This window comes from Plecotus auritus (genome assembly GCF_963455305.1).
Source record: "Plecotus auritus genome assembly, chromosome: 3".
In the NCBI taxonomy this organism is placed as follows: Eukaryota; Metazoa; Chordata; class Mammalia; order Chiroptera; family Vespertilionidae; genus Plecotus; species Plecotus auritus.
The window spans coordinates 207,297,726-207,321,290 of NC_137772.1; the positions used below are offsets into that span (position 1 = coordinate 207,297,726).

The 23,565-nt window shown below is 40.9% G+C and overlaps 1 protein-coding gene across 1 annotated transcript; it reads right to left on the reverse strand.

The window, feature by feature from the left end:
• Positions 1-7,446: 7,446 nt before the first annotated feature.
• Positions 7,447-23,565, reverse strand: NDUFA12 (NADH:ubiquinone oxidoreductase subunit A12). The gene is made up of 4 exons (XM_080661201.1): positions 21,000-23,565; positions 20,174-20,256; positions 16,685-16,772; positions 7,447-7,721 (listed from the first exon to the last, which is right to left on the reverse strand). Exons 1-4 carry the CDS (start codon positions 21,083-21,085, stop codon positions 7,541-7,543), a joined length of 438 nt encoding a protein of 145 aa, XP_080517327.1. The 5' UTR covers positions 21,086-23,565; the 3' UTR covers positions 7,447-7,540.

Here is a 23,565-nt window from a genome sequence, read left to right on the forward strand (position 1 = left end):
TTAGATTCATTTTCCAGCTAGATTATTGCCCACACTGCATAAATACATATTTATGAATTTAGGCTCTGTATCAAGATCTATGAAAAAAAGTACTTAAAAGTGCTAGGCAAATGTAAGATTGTTTTATTATTATGTAAGGAGCATCCCTGCTAAGTCTGGAAAAACCTGTGGTCACTACACAACCCATGCAGGCCAGGAAGGGGTCTGGGTCAGATTAGTCCCATTCCAGCCACACGGGCCTTTTCATGCTTCCAGGTCTGGAGACAGAGTTTTCTTGCTCCCAGGAGTTGGCATCTCAAGAGTCAGATTCTCAAACTTTGGTAAGGGGTCAGAGGTAACAGACCCCTTGGGCCCCAGCTGGAATTTTAATTCTCATGATTTCTAGATCCCTGTAGCCTCCCCAGGAGGGGCACATTTGGTCAGAAGGAATGTCAAGCCAGAGGTATCAACATCCAATCTCAGGACATCCTGGTCAGATCAGCCTTCCAGCCCTCCCTGCTTGCTGTCCAGTTTTTGTATGGTCTTACACTGCTCTGGAACTAGGCATCCCCATCCTCTTCCCTCTTTCCTTCTCTCCCTTACTACTCCTCTCCCAGACTTTACCATCAAGCCACACTGCTATTACCTTCAGGTAATGAAATCTGTAGAAGGAGGCTCAACTCAATCTGTGCTAAGCCCAATTGCCCAAAGACGGAATAATCACACGGTGCTTGCCCAGAGACAGACTTGTTTTTTAAAATATGTTTTGTTCTTTTTATTGATTTCAGAGAGAGGAAGGGAGAGGGAGATAAAGACATCAATGATTAGAGAGAATCGTTGATGGGCTGCCTCCTGCATGCCCCCTACTGGGGATCAATCCCACACCCAGGCATGTGCCCTGACCAGGAATCAAACTGTGACTTCCTGGTTCACAGGTTGATGCTCAACCACAGGCCGAGCCACAATGTGATTCTTTAAAAACATCCCTTCTCTACTCAAAAGCAGATCCTCAAATATTTGTTGAATCAATGAATGAAATGTTAACAGTGCTTGTTTCTGGGCCAAGGAACTAGAGTTTGTTGTTGTTTCTACCTTTAGATTACCCGGACACAGATATTGCTGAGAAAGGAGGTGATATTGGTGAAGTGAGACATCAATGATACAAAAGAGGGAGCTACACAAAGATATTACTATTCCAGGCAGAAGGAACAGCAAGTGCAAAGGCCCCAAGGCAAGAATGAACCTGAATGTCAATCAAAACCACAATGATCTACCACCCACATCTGTTAGAATGACTATTAACGACAAGATAAGCCCTAACGGGTTTGGCTCAGTGGATAGAGCGTTGGCCTTCGGACTGAAGGGTCCCAGGTTCGATTCCGGTCAAGGGCATGTACCTTGGTTGTGGGCACATCCCCAGTAGGAGGTGTGCAGGAGGCAGCTGATCGATGTTTCTCATCAATGTTTCTAACTCTCTATCCCTGTCCCTTCCTCTCTGTAAAAAAATCAATAAAATATATTTAAAAACACACACACACACACAAAAAAAAAACACAACAAGACAAGAACTAACAAGTTAGAGAGGATGTGGAGAAAAAGAAACTCTCATACACTGCTGGTGAGAATACACTACTGGTGGGGATGTAAATTGGTACAGCCACTATTGGAAAACAGTATGGAGATTCTTCAAAAACAATTAAGAATAGAGCTACCATATGGCCCAGCAATCCCTCTTCTGGGTATCTACCAAAAAAAACACCAAAACACAAAAACAAAAAACAACCCTTGAAAACACTACTTATTAAGATACTAGAGGCCCAATGCACAAAATTTGTGCAAGAATAGGCCTTCCTTCCCCTGGCTGCCGGCACTGGCTTCCCTCTGGCACCCAGGACTCGGGCTTCCCTCGCAGCCCTGGCTTCATCTGGAAGGTCGTCCAGAAGGACGTCTGGTCTAATTAGCATATCACGCTTTTATTATTATAGATATGTACCCCTATGTTCTCTGCAGCATTATTCACAATAGCCAAGATATGGAAACAACCTAAGTGTCCTTCAACCAATGATTGGATGAAGATGTGGTACATAAATACAATGGAATACTACTCAGCCATAAAATATGATGAAATATTATTTGCAACAACATGGATGGATCTTTAGAGTACCAAGCTAAGTGAAATAAGTCAGACAGTAAAGAACAAGAACCATATAAAGTCATTGATATGTGGGATATAAAATATCAACAAACAAATAAATAAACAAACTCATAGACACAGAAAACAGTATGGTAGTTACCAGAAGGGAAGGGGTGAGGGAAGGATGAAAAGGGTAAAAGGAATCAAATATATGATGAGGGAAGGAGACTAGACTTTGGGTGGTAAGCACACAATGCAATATACAGATGATGTATTATAAACGTGTATACCTGAAACTTATATAATGTTATTAACCAATGTTACCCCAATAACTTCAATTTTTATTTTTTAAATATATTTTTATTCATTTCAGAGAAGAAGGGAGAGGGAGAGAGAGATAGAAACATCAATGATGAGAGAAAATCATTGACTGGCTCACTCCTGCATGCCCCACACTGGGGATCAAGCCCAAAACCTGGGCATGTGCTCTGACCAGGAATTGAACCGTGACCTCCTGGTTCATAGGTCGATGCTCAACCACTGAGCCATACCGGCTGGGCAATACATTCAATTTTTAAAAAGAAAAAAGAGAGGGTTGGTATGACTGACACATGGAAAATGGTGGGAAAATGAGAAAGATGACATTGGAGAGGTAGATGGGCATGTTATGAACACAAGCAGGGATTCCTGCAGACACTAGTTCATGGCCTCTTTTCTATGAACTGGTTTTCTTGACCAGGGCACTATCCTATATATGACGAAGCAGAAGGCATTCTAAGTCCATGAATGTTGGTATTGGCTAAGTTATGATAGGCAAGTAAAGCAGATCCAAATTCAGAAAAACATCCATTTCCATGAAAACAAATCAAGCTTCGCCCCAATGAAATGAACTTGCCACCATGAGGCTACTGGCCTTCGGTGTGTTTTACATTGTGTTCACCCACAAGCCAATGCTGAGACAAGAACTTGTGCTCAGGAGATGACCCCATAAGCACCTGGATGCTTTGTTCTTTTTTTTTTTTTTTTTTTTATTTTATTGATTTTTTACAGAGAGGAAGAGAGAGGGATAGAGAGTTAGAAACATCGATGGGAGAGAAACATCAATCAGCTGCCTCCTGCACATCCCCTACTGGGGATGTGCCCACAACCAAGGTACGTGCCCTTGACCGGAATCGAACCTGGGACCCTTCAGTCCGCAAGCCGACGCTCTATCCACTGAGCCAAACCGGTTTCGGCAGGCTGCTTTGTTCTTAATCTCTGGGGTTCTAGGCCCAATCCTCTAAGTTCAATGGCAAAGCCCTTCCTAAAACCTTCACAGCAATTTTCAATGCTGCTCTTTTCAAGTCTATGACATATAGCCAGTGACTGGTGACAGAGCCAGACTCAGGTCATGTCTCCTTCCAGTCAAAATACATAAAAGGCATTGCTTGAAAGCCTGCCTGATTCCTGCTGAAATCCTGCCCTCTGCTGTCCTTCAAAACAGCTGCTGATAGGGGGTGTGGTACACAATAGGAGACTTCCAGCTGGTAGTGCTTGTTGCTCAGCATCTATAAACCAGGCTTGACTTTTATTATTCTGAGTTAATTGGCCAACAACTCTCCACCAGGGCAAAGGGACAGACTGGCCGTGACAAGGTGTGGAAATAGTGTCGTCAAAAGCACGGAGTGGGAAGAAATCTGCTCACACAAACTAAGTGCCTTAATGGCCTGCTCTGGCCCCATCTACGAGGTGATGGAGTGTTACTGGACATGGCCCACTTTATGAGTAGGTGGGTTAGATAGCAACTTGTGTCCCATGGTCTCCAACACACTAGTAGCAAATCAAAGCTGCTTCTGAAAAGGAAAGTAGTCATCTTCCTGACGGGGTTCATGGCCTTGCTACCCAATCCTGTGTGCTTCCATGATTTTCTGGAGAGATTTGTTTCTGATTTCACTAAGTCTCCCAGGTATTTTGAGAGGGCTGAGGAGCAGACCTGCTTAGATGGCAGCCTGGACCTCCTACAGAGACTGCTTTGCACTTAGAACTTCTCAGATCACCTAGAAAATAAATCTGCAAAACACCCATGTGCCATATGCTGTCTCTACCACAAGGTGCTTTTCCTAGTTGTAGAAGGGGCAAGATGTAGCGATGTATCCTTACCACTGGAGCGGGTATCACCGCTCGTACTAGACCACTGAATCCCTGGGGATATTACTAAGCAGTCAAGTGCCTATACCTCTGAGATTCGGAGTTTATACTTTGAATACATGAATCTGGCATGGCATTCGCGTATCTGGTATTTCCAACACAGTGTGCTAATGTGACATCCTATGGTTTGGTGATGCATTAAATGTCCTCATGTAGCACACAGCTGGAGTTGACATCTGTAGGACAGATTTATAAAGCTATTTCTGTCCCTGCCAGGTAAAAGCAAACTGCTAGTGGACTCTGCTAACTAAAAATGCAGTGGTTAGACCAATAGTTACATATCAAATGTAACTAAGGCTGTTAACTAAGTTAACCTTGGTTAACTAAGGCTGTTTTAAGATGCTTCAATAGAGACCATTTCAGGAACAGCAGCTGTAATTCGGATCACCTCAAGATTAAGTTTTAATGCAGAGTCCACTGTCATTTCCAAGAGCCATCAATCTTTCTCACGGGTCAAACAGAAGTACACTCTCCTCTTGGGGCTATGACAGGTTACCTCATTTGTATCTTTCTACCCTCTGATGGTTGTACAACTTCTGTAATTACCCCCAAAGACATACTGCTTTCTTACTTAGTATTTTGGAGGAACAGAATGCTCCAATGTCTTCCCCTTGGCCCTTCTACCACAGAGCACGTACTCCTTAGGGCAGGGAGCCAATGGAGAGATTCTGCAAAGGATGTGTATCCTATCTACACTTAGGAACTGAGAAAATGAATCCAGGTGATGGAGGGAGGGTGGGGGAGAGAAGTCCAGTGTCCAGTCTCCCTCCCATGACCTCTATTCTGACCAGGAGTCATAGTCTTCTCAATCCCCCCATAACTTAGAACAAGTATCCACTGATCCCTAAAAACTTTGGATATTTCTCATTTCCAACTGCATATCACCTAAAAAAAATAGTGAGGTGAAAAGTTCATAACACACATCTCTATTGTTATAGCAAAAGCCCTTAAATCAAGGGTTCTGGTCCTGAGAATTAACTCAGTTCTAGGAATTGAGAAGCTGTGATCTTCTGGCTTGATTCAAGTGTCTGTTACACAGACCTATCAAGTTCGCTTTTAAAAAAAATTAGGTTAAAACCTCTGTTACTTTCATGCCTGACTCTAAGATTACTTAACCACAGTAAGAGATTGTGCAAATCGAACATTTCCTAGTTACTACCTTTCCATCTTCTCCCTCCCCATGAAGGACACACCCATTTTTCTTCTAGCAGGTGACCCTCCAACATGCTTGACCCAGAAAGAACAGCAAGCCAGGACAGAACTCCAATTGCTCACAGGTTTCCCCGTTTTAGGCCCTGGCAGAAAAGTTATTGAAGAGGCAGATGACAGAGCATGTGAAATCTCAATCTAGCACTGGCCAACTTTTAGTGTTTGGTCCTGCACTACATTGGTCCATCAGCAAATTGCAGACAGCTGCCCAAAACAGCACAGGGAATATAGTATCTCCTGAGGGTACCAAATTCAACCGGATCCAGCTAAGTAAGGAATACTCAGCAGTGAGGCTGTGAGAAAACTGGTTTCCTATAATTGAGAAAGACTTTCAGAAGAACGTTTGGTGTGTTTTCTTTAGCTCAGTAGTGCACAACCTCAGTTGCAATGAAACCATTGGGTTAGAGCCCTCAGAGATGGTGGTTTAATAGCTTGGGCCTCTAGAGCTTAAAAATTGCCTGAGGTGATGTTAAAGTGCACTCGAGGACTTTCTAGCTCCTGCCACATATCCCTATACCAACAATCAGGACCCCACTCTATCCCATAATCTATACTAATAAAAGGGTAATATGCTAATTAGACTGGGAGACCTTCCGGACGTCCTTCTGGACAAAGTCATGGTGGCGGGGCCAAGGCAGAGGCGGTTAGGGGCGATCAGGCCAGGAGGCGAGGGCAGTTGGGGGTGATCATGCTGGGGGGGGGGGGGCAGTTGGGGGCAAGTAGGCCAGCAGGGAGGGCCAGTTGGGGGAGAGCAGGCCAGTGGGGGCAGTTGGGAGTGAGCAGGCTGGCAGTGGGGGGCAGTTGGGGGCAATCAGGCTGGCAAGGGGGGCAGTTGGGGGAGAGAAGGCTGGCGGGGGCGGGGGCAGTTGGGGGCGAGCAGGCAAGCAGGCAGAATGGTTAGGGGCAATCAGGCAGGCAGGCAGGTGAACAGTTAGGAGCCAGTGGTCCCGGATTGTGAGAGAGATGTCCGACTGCTGGTTTAGGCCCCATCCCTGTGGGATCGGGCCTAAACCAGCAGTCGGACAACAGCCAGGGGGCCCAGATTGGAGAGGGTGCAAGCTGGGCTGAGGGACACTGCCCCCCCCGCAAACCCCCGCCATGTACAAATTTCATGCACTGGGCCACTAGTTTTCATATAAGAAACTTGAGGTTAGCTAAGTAATTTTATTGTCCAGAGTTTCACTCAATGCCTTAAGTTGAGGTTTGGGAATTAAGTTATCCAGTGCCCTTGAAAGCAAATGACTCCATAATCCTTGCATTCTTTTTCCATCACCAGTATATTGTTCTACGGTGGCTGCTAAGCAGTATCCAAGAACCTTAGCCTCAAGGAGCTCATGGATCCTGGTAACTAAAACCATGAACTTGACAAGCTCCTGGATTACTGAAGCTGCAAGTTTTCTATCCAGAATACAGAGGGCGGTGGCACTGCCTTTCGTCTTGCCCAGAAACAACCAATGCCAAAGACCCCTCATTTCCCTGAACGTCTTCTGCCTACAACCCATTTTTTTGGAATCAATCTAGACATTCAAGTTCTTTAGTTTGCAAACAACAACAAAAAATCAGTGACCCTAGTTAGCTTAAAGAAATAACATAGTGGATGGATTCTAGGATGGTTCACACATCCAAATAAACTGGAAAGAACCAAAGCTCAGGAAACATGAAATCTCTGAAAACCTCCGTAGAGCTACCATAAAAGCCATCCTTCCAGCTCTGTTCACTCAACCTCTCTGCCTCTTGAGAAGATCCGGTGGGCTCAGCTCAGCTTTAGGTCTTCCCCTATCAATCAGCTGTGGTAGGGTGGCAGGGTCACAAAGCACAGACAAGACCCCAGTAAGGAGAACTGTAAACCAGCACCCACCCCGACAGAAGTCTACTTCAATTACCCACATCTGTAAGCCTCTATTTTGCAACTGATAAATAACAAGGGCAAAAAGACATTGTTTAATCAAATAATTTTAATTAACAGTAAGCAGTAAAAGTGCAATTACATGAAAAGCCTCATATTTTACATATTTAAATTGTTCATTGTCTTTACTTGTAAGGTGTTGAAGGTGGGACCCACTCCTGAATCTTCTTTCTAGTGGTGGAATAAGGTACATATTGCTCTGAAGTGCCACTCAGGTTGAATTTATGGTTTGTCCAAATGAATTTACGAGCAGTAGGTGGTTTTGTTGTTGGAGGATCATCAGTCATACAGTGAAGCCAACGGTGCCTTAAAGAGGGGAAAGAAGACAGTTAGGAAGAGGGAGTGCAATGTTGGGGGAGGAAGGTTAAGAGGGCAGCTCTGGGGCTATTTTGTTGCTTGAGCTCAAATCACTAACTAACTGAACTTTTTTATAACTTAGTTGTTTCATCTGAACATCTTATTTCCTAAAGAGGGATAAGGATTAAATGAGATAATACACATAAAGCACCTAGAAAAATTCCTGTGCATAGTAGGAATTCAACAAATGCTAGCTATTACTATTATCCTTACTGTATTTCAGCAAATCTAGAACACCATCAATTTTAAGATACACCATTATTTTATGTATCTCTAAAAATTAAAAAATGTTGCCAATTAAATTATGACACTATTGATAGAATATGTACCTAATTTTAGATGTAAAAATATGTTAGAAAATTGATGAACTACAGTATCACTATGAGATGCTAGAGGCTGACTCTGGAGTTCCTGTGTGCTGAGTTGCTCTGCTCATGAAGCTGTAGTTGGAAACCCAATGCTGAAGAAAAGGAAGAGGAAGAGGGTCTCTACATGCATCTTAAATTCAAGCTTAAGTCTGAACACTGGAGAGCATAACATTTATTACCTTAAAAATTTTAAATCACAGTTCACAAGTATTTCAGCTTTAAGCGTTTAACCATTTAATTTCAAAGGACATTTGCTGGGAGGTGCCAGAAATCTGGCCTGAAGGAAGCTGGGTGCTTTCCTTGGAGTCTACAGGGGAATGTCTCCCTAATGACAGAGAAAAGAAGAATCAATGTCCAAGGGACAAAGAGTAGAACTGAGCAGGAAGCCAAGCTGAATTTATATGGGAAAGGAAGGAGAGAGGACTCATCCCAGATCCCCCAAGTATCAGAGCTCAAAATACAGATATGACCCTATGACAACAGGGAATGAGGAGACAGGCATAGAACTGCAGCTCCAATTAAAAAAAAAAAAAAGGTTGACCAGCTACAGAGAAAAGGGTTAAGAGGAGGAGGTTTCACTAAAATAATTAAGACTAAACCTAATAAGAAAAATTTATGATGTTATGTATGTTCAAGAATATTTATTAGCAATAATTGATAATACATAAAATCTGAAAATGTTTACACAGTAAGGCTACTGGCAAGAGTCAGGGAATGAATAAACAATTTATTCTCATTGTGGCAGTGTAAGGAACTAAGAAAGAGGCTAGCATACCCCTTCTGCTACAATTAGTATTAAATAAAGGCTAAAGAAATAATATGATTTCCACACCAAAGAGTTTTTGCAAAACAGGTTTTCAGCTGGGTCATTTTTATTCCAATTAATTAAAGACACCATTGGACTAACAGCACTGTCTAGAAAACTATGTTGCAGTTGGCATTAGAGCTTCAATTTTATGTCACTGTTATTTTCTTAAAGGACAAAATACAAAATTACTTAAACTTGATGATAAAGGCAGTGACACTACAAATGAGGACACTGGGAGAAAGGCAAAACATTATAAATATCAAAGAGATAAATATTTATAATGAAAATATAATACATTTTGGGAAAAACTCAATACTCAAATATAAGTTGTGTCGAAATAACTGAAAACAAAGATATTAAATGACAATTATATACTAAGCTGCTGTAAGAAAGAACTCGTACCATTTGCAACAGCATGGATGGACCTGGAGAGCATTATGCTAAGCGAAATAAGCCAGTCAGAGAAAGATAAATATCACATGCTCTCACTCATTTGTGGAATATAATGAACAACATAAACTGATGAATAAAAATAGATACAGAGACATAGAAGCATTGAACAGACCAAGAAACCTCAGAGGGAAGGCAGGAGAGGGTGTGTGTGTTGGCAGGGGGAGGAGGGTAAGAGATCAACCAAAGGACTTGTATGCATGCATATAAGCATAACCAATGGACACAGATACTAGGGGGATGAAGGCATGTGCTGGAGGGCAGGAGCAGGCGGGGAGAGGTCAATGGAAGAAAAAGGAGACATAGGTAATACTTTCAACAATAAAGAATTTAATTTAAAAAAATTACAACACAACTCAAATGAAAATAAATCCAACAAGTGGTTGATCCTATTTTCAGCTGTATAAGAGGAAAAAGTGTGTCAGGGAACAGGGAAGAAAGACTAGTCCTTTCTTTTTGAAAATATACTAACTTCACTTAAATAGCCCCTCAGTTTGGGTGCATTCAAAGTGCAAAATGAAGGGGTTTATTTTGAAAATCAGTGCAAATGAAAACAGTCTTTAAGATTAGAATTAATAACAAAAATTAAAAAGTTTAATTTTTTGCCCTAGCTAGTTTGGCTCAGTGGATAGAGCATCGGCCTGTGGACTGAAGGATCCTGGGTTCGATTCCAGTCAAGGGCACATGCCTGGGTTGTGGGCTTGATCTCATGAGGGGCATGCAGGAGGCAGCCAATCAGTGATTCTCTCTTATCATTGATGTTTCTATCTCTCTTTCCCTCTCCTTTTCTCTCTAAAATCAATCTCTCTATATATATATAAAAGCCTAAGCGACCGTACAACCGTTCGACCGGTAGCTATGATGCGCAATGACCACCAGGAGGCAGATGCTCCGACCAGTAGCTATGACGCACAGACCACCAGGGGGCAGACGCTCAATGCAGGAACTGCCAAGCTACAGTGACTTGGCAGCTGCGGTTCTTGGGTGACGCACCAGGAACCAGCGAGGAGGGAACCCGATTCTGATTCTGGGGTGCGTCATCTGAGAACTAACCTCTTGCAATCCGAGACCCCTTGGGGGATGTCGGAGAGCCAGTTTTGGCCCGATCCCCACAGGCCAGACAGAGGGACGAATCCATGCACTGGGCCTCTAGTAAAAATATATTTTTTAAAAAGTTTAATTATTCTTTTCGGAAATTTCCAGGAAATAACACATTACCAAGTAACTGCTAACAACAACAATAAAAACATAGGCAGTTTTAAATCTTTCTTCTCCTTAGATAACATTCTTAATTTTGGGAATCAAGACAGGTTTGTGACCATAATGTCCATGCTTCAGATGTTTTAACTGAGCCTAGAAATGCCAAAGATTTTTCAGTTTTTCAAAAAATAAATAAGACTAAAGAAAAACTCCAGAATATGTTTTGAGGCAAAAATACTCATCATACTAAAACTTGTATTACTCCATCAGACTTCAGTTTATGAAACATTCTTACACACATCACTTAGTCACGATTTAATGTTTCACATTTTAAAACTGAGGAAGCAGAATTGAAATGACTTTCACAAGGTCCCACAGCATGTATGTGAGTTACAGAGCTGAGACTTGAACACAACTTCCCAATGGTGAAGCAAACCATTTGAACAGAAACTTCATTACAATCAATAGATGAAAACCAGATTAGGATTAGGATAGCATATAGGTATCTGCCAAAATCCTGAGACTCATCTAACCCCAGGATGGGATTGATAAATTTAACAAATTTTAAAAACAAAGATAGCTCATTACAAAATATCCAACTCAAACTCTGTTAGCTCAGTAACCATTTTTAATTAAATGCAAATTGAATTAAAATCCCAATAGGATTTGACAATTATAAGGATCAGCAGAAAGTCTAAGAACTAGATTTTTAAAATTTGGAACTGTAATCAATAAATATTAATTTTAAACCTAAGTTGCCATTAATCCTTTTTACATATAATAGCCCTCCAGACACTAAAAATCTCAAACTGGCAAACAGAATAGTGAAATAGGGAAAACATCTGTGATATATTAAGTGAGGAGAGGGGGAAAGCAAACATCATATGCATAATAAACAGATATATGCAGGATGGGCAAAAGTAGGTTTACAGTTGTAAGTATGGGAAACATACTTTACTCTTGTATTATTATCTACTAGAGGCCTGTGCACCACTGGGGTCCTTGGGCCTGACCTGTGGGATCAGGCCGAAACCGGCTCTCAGACATCCCCCAAGGGGTCCCAGATTGCTAGAGAGTGCAGGCCAGGCTGAGGGACCTCACCGGTGCATGATCGGGCGGGGAGAGACGCTGGAGGCTGGTCAGCCAGGGAGGGACCCGGGAGGGCCCCAGGGTGTGTCCGGCACATCTCGCTCAGTCCCGATTGGCCAGAACCCAGCAGCAAGCTAACCTATCAGTCAGAGCATCTGCCCCCTGGTGATCAGTGCACGCCATAGTGAGTGGTTGAGTGGCCTTAGCATATCATTAGCATATTAGGTTTTGATTGGTTGAATGGACAACTGGACACGTAGCATATTAGGCTTTTATTATATAGGGTTACTTACTGTATTCCTTTCTATACAAACAAATGTAAATTTACTTTTGCCACACCCTGTATGCATATATACTCATATATGTGCCTTTACACAGTTAATTATAATCACAAACCTTCTAAGGTGTGACCAAAAACAACAATCTATTCTTTAAAAACATTCCTTCTCTATTCAAAAGCAGACCCTCAAATATTTGTTTAACCAATAAATGAAATGTTAACATTGCTTGTTTCTGGGGTAAGGAACTAGAGTTTATTTTGGTTTCTAACTTTATTTCTCTGGATTTTCCAAGTTTTCTATAACAATTATAAATTTTTATAATCAGAAAAAAATTAACCATGATTATAAGGATTGTTTTAGTAACATAGAAAATTGCTTATAATATCTAGAGAAAAAAAACAGAAGATAACACTGACTATCATTATGAACACAACTACAATAAAAATTATTTAAAAGGACTAAAGGAAAGATGCTAAATGTTGGCAGTGGTTGTCTCTGCCAGATTCCTTAAACTTTTTTTTATCTCTCCACATTTTTTCAAGAACAGATTCCACTTAGATTCAATAAAGTTCATATTGCCAAATCAACACAGACACTTCCCTGTCCTTACCTTACTCAACCTCTCAGCAACAATCAATACAGGTAGCCTTCCCATGCTGACTGAAATGCTAACCTCTCTTTTCCTCTTACCTTGCTAGCTACTACTCATTCTTCAGTGCTGGCTTGACTTTTGTGCTAAGCTCCAGATTCAGTTACTCTGCTGTTTTTGTGGCATATCTATTCACTTAGATTTCTGACAGGTATCTCAAACTTATATCTCCAAAAAAGAGGCTTCTGATTCCAACCCTCCACACACCCCAACCTCCCTTCTCCCAGTATTCCCATCTGAGTGAATGATACCACCACCTATGAATCAACTGATTCCTCTCCATCACCTCCCAGTAATCCCCCCCACCTGCCATCCTCTTCTCTACAAAAGCTTCTAGAACATCTTATGCCAACCAAAAAAACCATGATCAATGTATACTGTATACATTTCGCCTCCTCCGCATCTGTAGATTCCCAACCAAAGATTGAAAACAGTACAGGCATTTACTGAAACAATCTGCATTTAAGTGGATCCATGCAGTTCAAACCCGTGTTGTTCATGGGTCAACTGTATAAACTCCAAGAGAGCAAGGATGCAACAAGAAGAACCTGACATTGCTTCTGTGACTTTCCTGCCAGAGCATAGTCTGAAAATAGTCATAAGGAAACACTGGACAAACCCAGGCTGGGGGACATTCTACCCTATAACATGTCTGACCTGTAATTTTCAAAAATGCCAAGGTCATAAAAGATAAGGAAAAGCCGAGCAACCAATCCAAGGTGAAAGAGCCTAGAGAGAATTAAGATGCACATGGAATGTATGATTAGATAATCTTGCAATAAAGGACATTGTTGGAACCACTCGATGAAACTTGATGAGGTCTGAAGATTACACAGTAGTGTTCTATCATTGGTAATTTCCTCACTTTGATGGTTATATTGTGGTTATGCAGCAGGAATCGCACATTAAAATATTCAGGAGTGATGGGGCATCATTTTGGCAACATAATATGAGATGATTCAAATACTTGTAACTTTTCAGAAAATTTGAGATTATTCCCAATTTTTTAAAAATTGTGAAACAGGTCACATCCTACCCTACCCTCCAATGACTTCAAAAGAAATTTAGAGAAAAAGTCCAAGTGTTCACCATGACTTACAAGATCTACATGATCTAGGCCCTGTCTATTTAATACCTCATTTCCTAACATGTTCCCCTCTCATTTCATTCCAGTCAAATTGGCCGTATTGCTGTTCTTTGAATACAAGCAATACATCTCAAACACACAGGGCTTTTGTACTTGACTCCTGCTGCCTGGGGCTCTTCACCACCACCCCACCCCTCTTCTCCTTGCTCTCTTCATTTCCTTGAAGAAGTCTTTACTAACCCCAGTATAAAGCAGCCACCTAACCCTCCATGCTCTTTATCCCTTTATGAATGCTGGCTTCATATTATCTTCTTTGTGCTTATTGTTGCCTAAAACATATAACATATTTATTTTTCTGTCTGAAAGCAAGAACTTTGTTTTATTCACTGTTGTATCCCCGGTGCCTGCAATAGGTCTTTGCACCTGATAGGTATACAATAAATAGTTATTTGAATGCATAAAGATGATAAACTGTATGTGTTATTCATTATTCTATGTGTAAGATAATACCTGGCTCTAATAAATCAACCCTACTTCAAACTTATTCAGGAATCAAATCACAGGTAAGAATCCAGAGATTTAAAATTCCACAATTCATGACACTCAGCAAAAGGGAGTCTGAGAAACAAACAGCTGTGCTTGTCTCACATCACTTCTTCCCACAAAAACTAATCACAGGCCTTTAAACGTCCCTTACAAACAAGGGTCACTGAAGGTACCAGCCTTTAGAGGAGGCTCCACTCCACGGAGAAATTCAGCTGTATATCCTCAACTGCCCTCAGGCACCTGTGGGAGTGCTGTCTTCTACCACTGTCAGCTGTTTTCCACGTGATGCCAGATTCTATAAAAGGGCTTGCTTGGCCGAATGGCGCTTTTATCTCTTCATATCTTTTACTATTTTGTAATTTAAAATTTGTTTCATCTGACATAATTTAAATCAGTTCCCTCCCCCACTCCCTACTCTCCCAAAATATAAACCCTGAGCACCAATGTTAGATGAGTACTCTGAAGGAGATAGATCTCAATGTGAACAAAACACCCACCTGCCTTCTACATCCTCACAGGACCAATCCCACCCAAAAAAACAATCAAACAAACAAATAAAACCGGGACACCTCACTTTCTAAAACCAATAATCCACTTTGAGACCTTGGTCTTGAATAGTGCCCCTGACATACAGAATGCCCCTTTGGAGAAGGCAGACAGCTCTAAACCTAAAATCACAGCTCCCCAGACCTTAAACAGAACCATATGTTATTATTTCCCATTAAAAAGAGGAAGTCTAGCCTCAAATGTAGCATCAGTGATGCTGTTAAGAGCCAATGAGTTTTAGTATAGACATAATCCAATACTGTGGTTTTCAAACCATATCAATGTCATGGTTCAATGTTCCTAACTGGTCCACATGGTAGACCAAAGGTTGAAAACTGGTTGTAGTGAAGTCTTATAAACATGTTTGCTTAGCTCATACAATATAAAACAAAAACAAACAAACAAACAAACAAAAAGAAACCTATTCTGAACAATCAAATAGCCATTTAGTTTAAGTAAAATTAAAAATTCACTTCCTTAGTCACATTAGTCACATTTCAAAGGGACACATGTGACTAGTGGCTACCCTACTGAAAAAAACAGATACAGAACATCCAACCATGTATTAGATAGTGATGTATTTAAGTTGACAAATATTTTAAGTTAACATATAAAAAACAAGAAATCTCACCATAAAATACAGATTTCTACTTTCTCTTGAAAAATCATCTACCTGGAAACCCCTAGTCAAATTCTCACCTAATGGAACTGAGGAAGGATGAATAGTGCTGCTGCCCTCTTTGATGTAGTGTGTGCTTTTCAGTTCATTATAGTCCTCACTATTCCTTATTGTCTCACATCTCACTCACTTTGGTTAAATGCGTGGATTTCTAATTGAGCTTTTACAATGGAAGTGAATACTCTGAGATTATCCCACTTGCCAAAAACTATTTCTGATGATTAAGCTCAACTAAAATAAAATGTCAGTTAACTTGATAAACTTACTTTTAGTTTTTTGGTGAAATTTTCTAAACTAGAAAGGATCTCCCCAGTTTAATGTATATCAAACAAATGGTATTATTTCAGCAATCTATAGAATAGAGATCAGTACTTTGTTTTGAAATATTTAATATAAAATTTGGCAATTCAAGTAAAAGCATTAGAATTTCATTTCAAAATGGTTATATAGTTTATAGTTATAAAAATCAGTTTTTAGAGATCTAAGGAACTCGGGGCTCTCATTTTACAGGTGAGAAAACTAAGTCCCAGAGAGGTTAAGGAACTTGCTTAAGGTCAAGCTGCCAAAGAAGATTAGAGGCAGAGTTCTTTTTGCTTTTCCCTTCACCCACAGCCAGGTGATACTGTGGAGTATTGTTTTTCCCCAAAAAACAGCCACACCACTATATATCCCAACAAATAATATGTTGTCACACCTCCATCAAGAGATAGGGTCTATGTTCTCTCCCATTAATCTTGGGCAGAATTATCTAATTGCTTCGACCAATGAAATGAGAAACTGATACTGGGCGATATCTAAGACTAAGTGTGGACAAGGCCCCTCTCTCTCTCTCTCTCTCTCTCTCTCTCTCTCTCTCTCTCTCTCTCTCAGCATTTGCCTGAGGAAGCCCCAGCTATGTTCCCAACTGACAGTCAACATCAACTTCCAGACACTGAATGAAGTCTTTAGATGGCTCCAGTATCCAGCTTTTAAATCTTGCACCTAAGGCCCGATATCCTGGAGCAGAGATAAGCCATCCACAGGTTGTATCTATCTAAATTCCTGACCCACAAAAACTATGAAATATATAACTGAGACAGATGCTTTCAGAATACCATTAACTGCCTTATAAATAAATAAGCTATTTAATAAATATTTGTATAATAAAACAAACATTGCCAAACCCCCTTGTCCCCCCCACCAAAAAAATAGAATGTTGACTTAGCTTACCATTCAGGGGGCACCATGCTTCCATCCACATCCCAGAATGTATTTTTGCCATTCATTTCAGTAGTATATATGACCCATCGGTGACGGCCTGAGTGGAAAGAACAACATTTAGAAAAATGTGAAAAAATAAAGACAACTTTAAAAGAAAACACAAAAAACCATAATTGCAAAATATCAAAGAAGACAACCTTTTAATTAAGACTTTTATGTGCTCTTACATAAGAGAAATAGCACCCAGGGTGTAAGAGTGAAGGTAAGTTCCAGGAAGTGTATGGCAAGCTTCTATCAACAGCCTGGCAGCTGCCAGAGCAAAATCCCTGCACAGGGACTAAGACCTACTCTGTGGGTGGGGCTCAGGCCTTTCCCACGGTGGAGAACCCTTGCCTCCACCCATGCCAAGAAAGCAATGGAGAGGGTAGGGGAATGTGTTCCCAGCCAGTCAGGGTATTCAGGAGAGAAAGTGCTCCTCCTGAGAATGGGGCAGAAGAAATGTACTCACAGCAATCATACTTGGATTATATGTTTCCATATAAATATATATATTTTTAAAATATATTTTATTGATTTTTTACAGAGAGGAAGGGAGAGGGATAGAGAGCTAGAAATATCGATGAGAGAGAAACATCGATCAGCTGCCTCCTGCACAGCCCCCACCGGGGATGTGCCCGCAACCAAGGTACATGCCCTTGACCGGAATCGAACCCGGGACCCCTCAGTCCGCAGGCTGACGCTCTATCCACTGAGCCAAACCGGTCAGGGCCATATAAATATTTTTTTAAATAACTACCAGAGATCCTTCAGAAATTGATTACACATAATAAGCAAACTATATAAATGATGGTTAAATAAGTGGGACTGTTCATGTCATCAAAATAATATGGCTACGTTTTTTTTTGTTTTTTGTTTTTTTTTTTAATATATTTTATTGATATTTTACAGAGAGGAAGGGAGAGGGATAGAGAGCTAGAAACATCGATGAGAGAGAAACATCGATCAGCTGCCTCCTGCACACCTCCCACTGGGGATGTGCCTGCAACCAAGGTACATGCCCTTGACCGGAATCGAACCCGGGACCCTTCAGTCCGCAGGCCGACGCTCTATCCACTGAGCCAAACCGGTTTCGGCATGGCTACGTTTTTGTTTAACACATTTCTAATGGAGTAGTTGGAGGCCTAACCACAATTTACAAGACTATTTCTTTCTTTTGTATTTATTATTATTATTATTATTATTATTATTATTTAGAGAGTGGAAGGGAGGGGGAGACAGAGAAACATTGATGTGAGAGAGACATGTCGATTGGTTGCCTCCCACACACGCCCAGATGGGGTCTGGGGATCAAGCCTGTAACTGAGATACATGCCCTTGACTGGAATCAAACCCGGAGCCCTTTAGTCCATGGGCCGATGCTCTATCCACTGAGCCAAACTGGCTAGGGCTACAAGACTATTTCTATTGGGTCCTTAAGATGGGCAAAGACCTAGATTCCAATCAGGATTCTGTCACTTATCTATGAATATTAGGTACATTTTATGAGACTCAGTCAGTTTCTTTGTCTATTAAAAGTAGAAGATTATACCTCGCCGAAACCGGTTTGGCTCAGTGGATAGAGCGTCGGCCTGCGGACTGAAGGGTCCCGGGTTCGATTCCGGTCAAGGGCATGTACCTTGGTTGCGGGCACATCCCCAGTGGGAGGTGTGCAGGAGGCAGCTGATCGATGTTTCTCTCTCATTGATGTTTCTAGCTCTCTATCCCTCTCCCTTTCTCTCTGTAAAAAAATCAATAAAATATATATTTTTTTTTTTAAAAAAAAGAAGATTATACCTCATCTGAAGGTTGCTGTGAAAATTAAATATCACACACATACACCTACTTCAACATCAGACATGTAAGTGCTTAATAAATATCAATTCCTTCTACCCCTTCCTCACTGCCCCATCCCACAGGGAATACTGAATTCAACTCTATAATAGATTTTTAAACCAATAAGCACAAGATAATCTGCATTTACTTTATAGAGTTTATTTTATAATCAACAAATATAAAGTAATGCAATTTAAACATGACCATATCTATCTATCTATCTATCTATCTATTTATTTATTTTTTAAAATATATTTTATTGACTTTTTACAGAGAAGAAGGGAGAGGGAGAGAGAGTCAGAAACATCAATGAGAGAGAAACATCAATCAGCTGCCTCCTGCACACCCCCCACCGGGAACGTGCCCGCAACCAAGGTACATGCCCTTGACCGGAATCGAACCTGGGACCCCCGAGTCCGCAGGCCGACGCTCTATACACTGAGCCAAACCGGCCAGGGCTCTATTTAAAGAAATACAGATTTCACCCAGGATTTGCTTCTTCTATTAGAGAAATCAATCTTGACAATAAGTAACTAAAATTAAGCTATAATCCAATAAGGCAGGGGAACATGAAGGCAAAGGAGAAAACCTTGGGTAAGGTTCACAGAGTTAGGCCATGACGCTAGAGCTGGGCCTTAACAATCTTGAGATAAATATATTAAAATTTTAAATGTGTATACTCAGACTCAGCAATTCCACTTACAGAAATTTATTCTTAGAATATTTAAAGTAGGTACAAGCAAGTTCACTAAAGCATTGTTTCTAGTAAAAAAAAAAAAAAAAGTTGAAGGCAACCTAAATGTCTATTAATAGTAAAGTGTTTGGCCATAGCCGGTTTGGCTTCAGTGTATAGAGCGTAGGCCTGCGGACTCAAGGGTCCCAGGTTCGATTCCAGTCAGGGGCACATGCCCGGTTTGCAAGCTCGGTCTCCAATGGGGGGGCGTGCAGGAGGCAGCCGATGGGTGATTCTCTCTCATCATTGATGTTTCTATCTCTCTTTCCCTCTCAACTTCCTCTCTGAAATCAATAAAATATATATATATATATATATATATATATATAATTTTAAAAAATAGTAAAGTGTTTGAAAAAATAATAGTTCTTCCATACAATGGAATGTTGTGTTGCTATTAAAAAGAATGCTGTGGCCGAAACCGGTTTGGCTCAGTGGATAGAGCGTCAGCCTGCGGACTGAAAGGTCCCGGGTTCGATTCCGGTCAAGGGCATGTACCTTGGTTGCGGGCACATCCTCAGTGGGAGGTGTGCAGGAGGCAGCTGATCGATGTTTCTAGCTTTCTATCCCTCTCCCTTCCTTTCTGTGAAATATCAATAAAATATATTAAAAAAAAAAAAGAATGCTGTGAAAAAAATTTTTAATAAAAATATACAGACAAATATCCAAACAAAAAAGAATGCTGTAGGTACATCCAACTAACTAATATGGAAAAATTGCCCAAGGTTTTTATGAAAAAAAATTTCCGTTTATCAACAACATGAATAACACGAAATAAAAAGGGTATATGTAGGTTTATACATTCATTAAAGAAGCTACCTGTATATTATGGAAAACAGAGTCAAATCAAAATTTAAGCTCACTCCCTTTATTCATACCAGTACTGCACTCACCAAAAAACTGCTTGTTGTCTTCATAGTATTTGTTTCCATATTTGTCTTCCCCCACTAATGTACCAACCCTCACATCATTTGCCCTGTGAATACCCAAAAGAAAAGAGATATTTTAGAAAGATTCTTTGTTCAAAACACAAACATAAGTAGAGAATACCGACTTTAAGAAACAAAGGCTGCTGCATCAATAAGGAAAATGAGGAGGTGTTTGGGGATGGACACTAGTGGTAGACTTCTAGCCTTCATCTGGAGGCTCACACCACCCAGTGTTAACAATCAGCTTTCAGGTACAGCTCTACAGTACACGCTCATGTTGCCCCCGGTACCACCTAAAGGGCACAAGAAGAGATAAACTGACCCAGACGATAAACTTAAACTACATTAAATATAACGATGCAACTTACAAAACTACTTTTATCTACTACCAGAGGCACTGGAGTTAGTAAAACCTTCAGGAAATCAGGAAGCCAAAGTATATCATCTTAAATGATAATGAATGTCCGAGCTTTCATTCGACTCTGGGTCTCCAACTGGCTTCCACGGACGATACTGCTAGTCGGATTCAACGAATGTCAGGACTAGTAGAGCCTTTACGATCACCTTTTTCAACGCCTTACCGCACAGAGGAGGAAACTGAAGGCCAATAAAGGGTAAAAAAGACCGTTCCCAAGGTCACACAGTGCGGGGGATGAAAGGCAGAGATTGGGCCGGCTGTCCTTGGCCAGAGCTGCGGTTTCTCCAAGGTGACCCAAGCCCGCGCCCCCTTCCAAAAACCCAGCCAGCTCAAGTCCAGCCCAGAGGCCGGGCGCATGGCTCCGCCGCCTACCTGAAGAGCATTCGTAGCCAGCCTCGGAGGCCGTTGTGGCCGCTGACCTGCTGCAGTCCTCGCCTCAAGACCTGCAGCAACTCCATCTTGCCCCGCAGGCCCGGCCTTCCGGGTGCGCTGTTCAAAATGCAGCCGGCGGAAGCGCACACTCACTCGCAGGGAGCCTACCACACAAGGTTCCCAACGTTCTGCGCATGCGCGCAGAGCTGGAGCTCGCTTGCGCGACCGCTTTCCCATTTCCGAAGAAAGTGCGGTTAGGTTTCCTTGGGAAGCAAAGGCACAATAAACTTTCACCAATTCATAGAAGTTGCATTTAGAAGGCGGGATATGTGGTGTAAAACACCTAGACGAGGCTTCCCCAGATGGAAGTTCCTCTTTTGGGGACCCTAGGTTCCCCATCTCAACTGATTGACTCAGACTACTTCAAAATCCTTTCTAGTGCCAAGGTTCTTTAGAAACAACATGCCATTAAGGAATTCAATATCGAGCACATAATGATATTGAGTACATATACTAGCGTTGTGTAGGAATAGCGAGGAGGAATCGAAAAGTATATGATTAAGTATCTGCTCTCAAGGATTTGGTGATTTAGTTTCAAAGTTAAAATTCAAGTATTTAAATTTATTACAAAAGTAATTTGTGCATTATATATATAGTTTACTTTATAATAAACAAATATAAACTAATGCAATTTAAACATGACCATATCTATTTAAAGAAATACAGATTTCAATCAGGATTTGCTTCTTCTATTAGAGAGATCAATCTTGAGAATAAGTAACAAAAAGTAAGCTATAATCCAATGAGGCAGGGGAATGCAAAGGCAGATGGAGGAAACCTTGGGTAGGTTTTTATAGAATTAGGCATGACCCTAGAGCTGGGCCTTAACAATCTTGCAATAAATAAATTAAAAATGTAAATGTGTGTATATATGTATGTACACACATTTACATTTTTTTATATATGCACAATTATTTTGATAGTTCAATTGATGTTTCTTTCATTTCAATTTAACCCATTGGAATTAATATTCAAAGTGTGTATACATTTTTTTTTTTTTGGATACCCTATATATATATACTATCACACAGGAACAGAGCAACACAGTCGCAAATGAAGCCCCTAAACCCGTTCCCCTCACCAAGAGCTGCCTGGAGTGAGGCGGGGCTCAGAGTCTGATCAGGAGGCCTCCTGGATCCTCAGAGACCCGAGCCCTTAGCTCCCTTGCTTGAGGATGTGTAAACCTGCCCCAGCAGTGGCACAAGCCCTGGTTCCTGGGTGTCCTGCTGTCCAGAGAAATCTTCAGCTTGTCCAGGTAGGAGTCCTGGGACTTCACCAGGTCAGGGGCACTCTGGTAGAACTCCACTAGCAGCAGCATCTCATGAAGGATGTCATTAGTCAGGAAGCTGTCCTGGACATAGGCTATCTCCACCTCTGTGGGGATGCTGTAAGTCACCGGGCTTTTGCTGGCAGGGACACCAGCTGGTCACTACCAGCCACCCCAAGCCTCCCATCCCATAATGCTCCATCCCACACATCAGGCCCTGCTGTGCATATTTAAAATTTTAAATAATGCAGGCTATTAAATAAACACTATTCCTAATTTTCCAGTGGCTATTTCATTTTAAACAATATGCTTTAAAAAAATCTATATATTCCTTGACCCATCAATTTGGAACATTCTCTCTTGATTCTCAACTATTTGAGATGAGAAATTTAGCAACTCACTTTCTTCACCTATTCTTATCCTTTGCTCTTCAGATTCTACATCAACATTATCATTACTTTCAAAAGATTAAGGTTTATAAGATTTACACTTGAATTGTAACTGCAAGTTTCCATTGTTGTGAGTTTAAAAATTGAAACACAGTATTTCATGAAAGGATCAAGTAATATAATTAGATCCAGGAAAAGTATATCATTTTATACTATTCAATCTTTAACACCAAGGGAAAAACTTGCAAATATCAGGGTCAAGTTTTCTTGGACTCTATTAATTACTCAAAATTCAAAATCACATTTGAATGTTTTATGTCAAACTGTGATTTTCATGCATTTTGCTTTCCTAATTTTTTTTAAAAAAATCTATTTGAAATAGCTACACTAATAAAAGAGAAACATGTAAATTGACCATCCCTCCGCTACACCCACCAGCCAATCAGGAGCGAGTATGCAAATTAACCCAACAAATATGGCGGTTAATTTGCATATTGCAGGCATGGAGCAAAGACTGAAGACAGTGTAGAAGGAAGCCAAGCGCTGCAGAAGGGAGCGAGGCAGCGAAGAAGGGAGTTCCCTTCTCTGCTTTGCTCAAGCCGCAGGAAGCCCTATTCTTGCAGGAATAGGCACAAGGAAGCCCTATTCTTGCAAGAATCTTCCTGCAATGGGCCTCTAGTTTCTATATATCTAAGAACTCTTAAAAACAGAATCATATTATCATTATCTCACATTAAATAGTAATTCCTTAATATTAAATATTCAGAGGGTTCAAATTTCCCCAACTGTCTCAATACTTTGTTTTTCCAACCATACGTTGTAACTGGTTGATCTTAATTTCTTTTAGTCT

Bases quoted from the DNA above. Each gene is read 5' to 3' on its own strand.
- NDUFA12 (XM_080661201.1), bottom strand. From the start codon at position 21,085: ATGGAGTTGCTGCAGGTCTTGAGGCGAGGACTGCAGCAGGTCAGCGGC. The intron at 16,773-20,173 runs GTGAGTGCAGTA...CTTTCCACTCAG, and splicing joins AGACAACAAGCAGTTTTTTG to GCCGTCACCGATGGGTCATA. The intron at 7,722-16,684 runs GTAAGCTAAGTC...CCCCTCTTTAAG, and splicing joins AGCATGGTGCCCCCTGAATG to GCACCGTTGGCTTCACTGTA.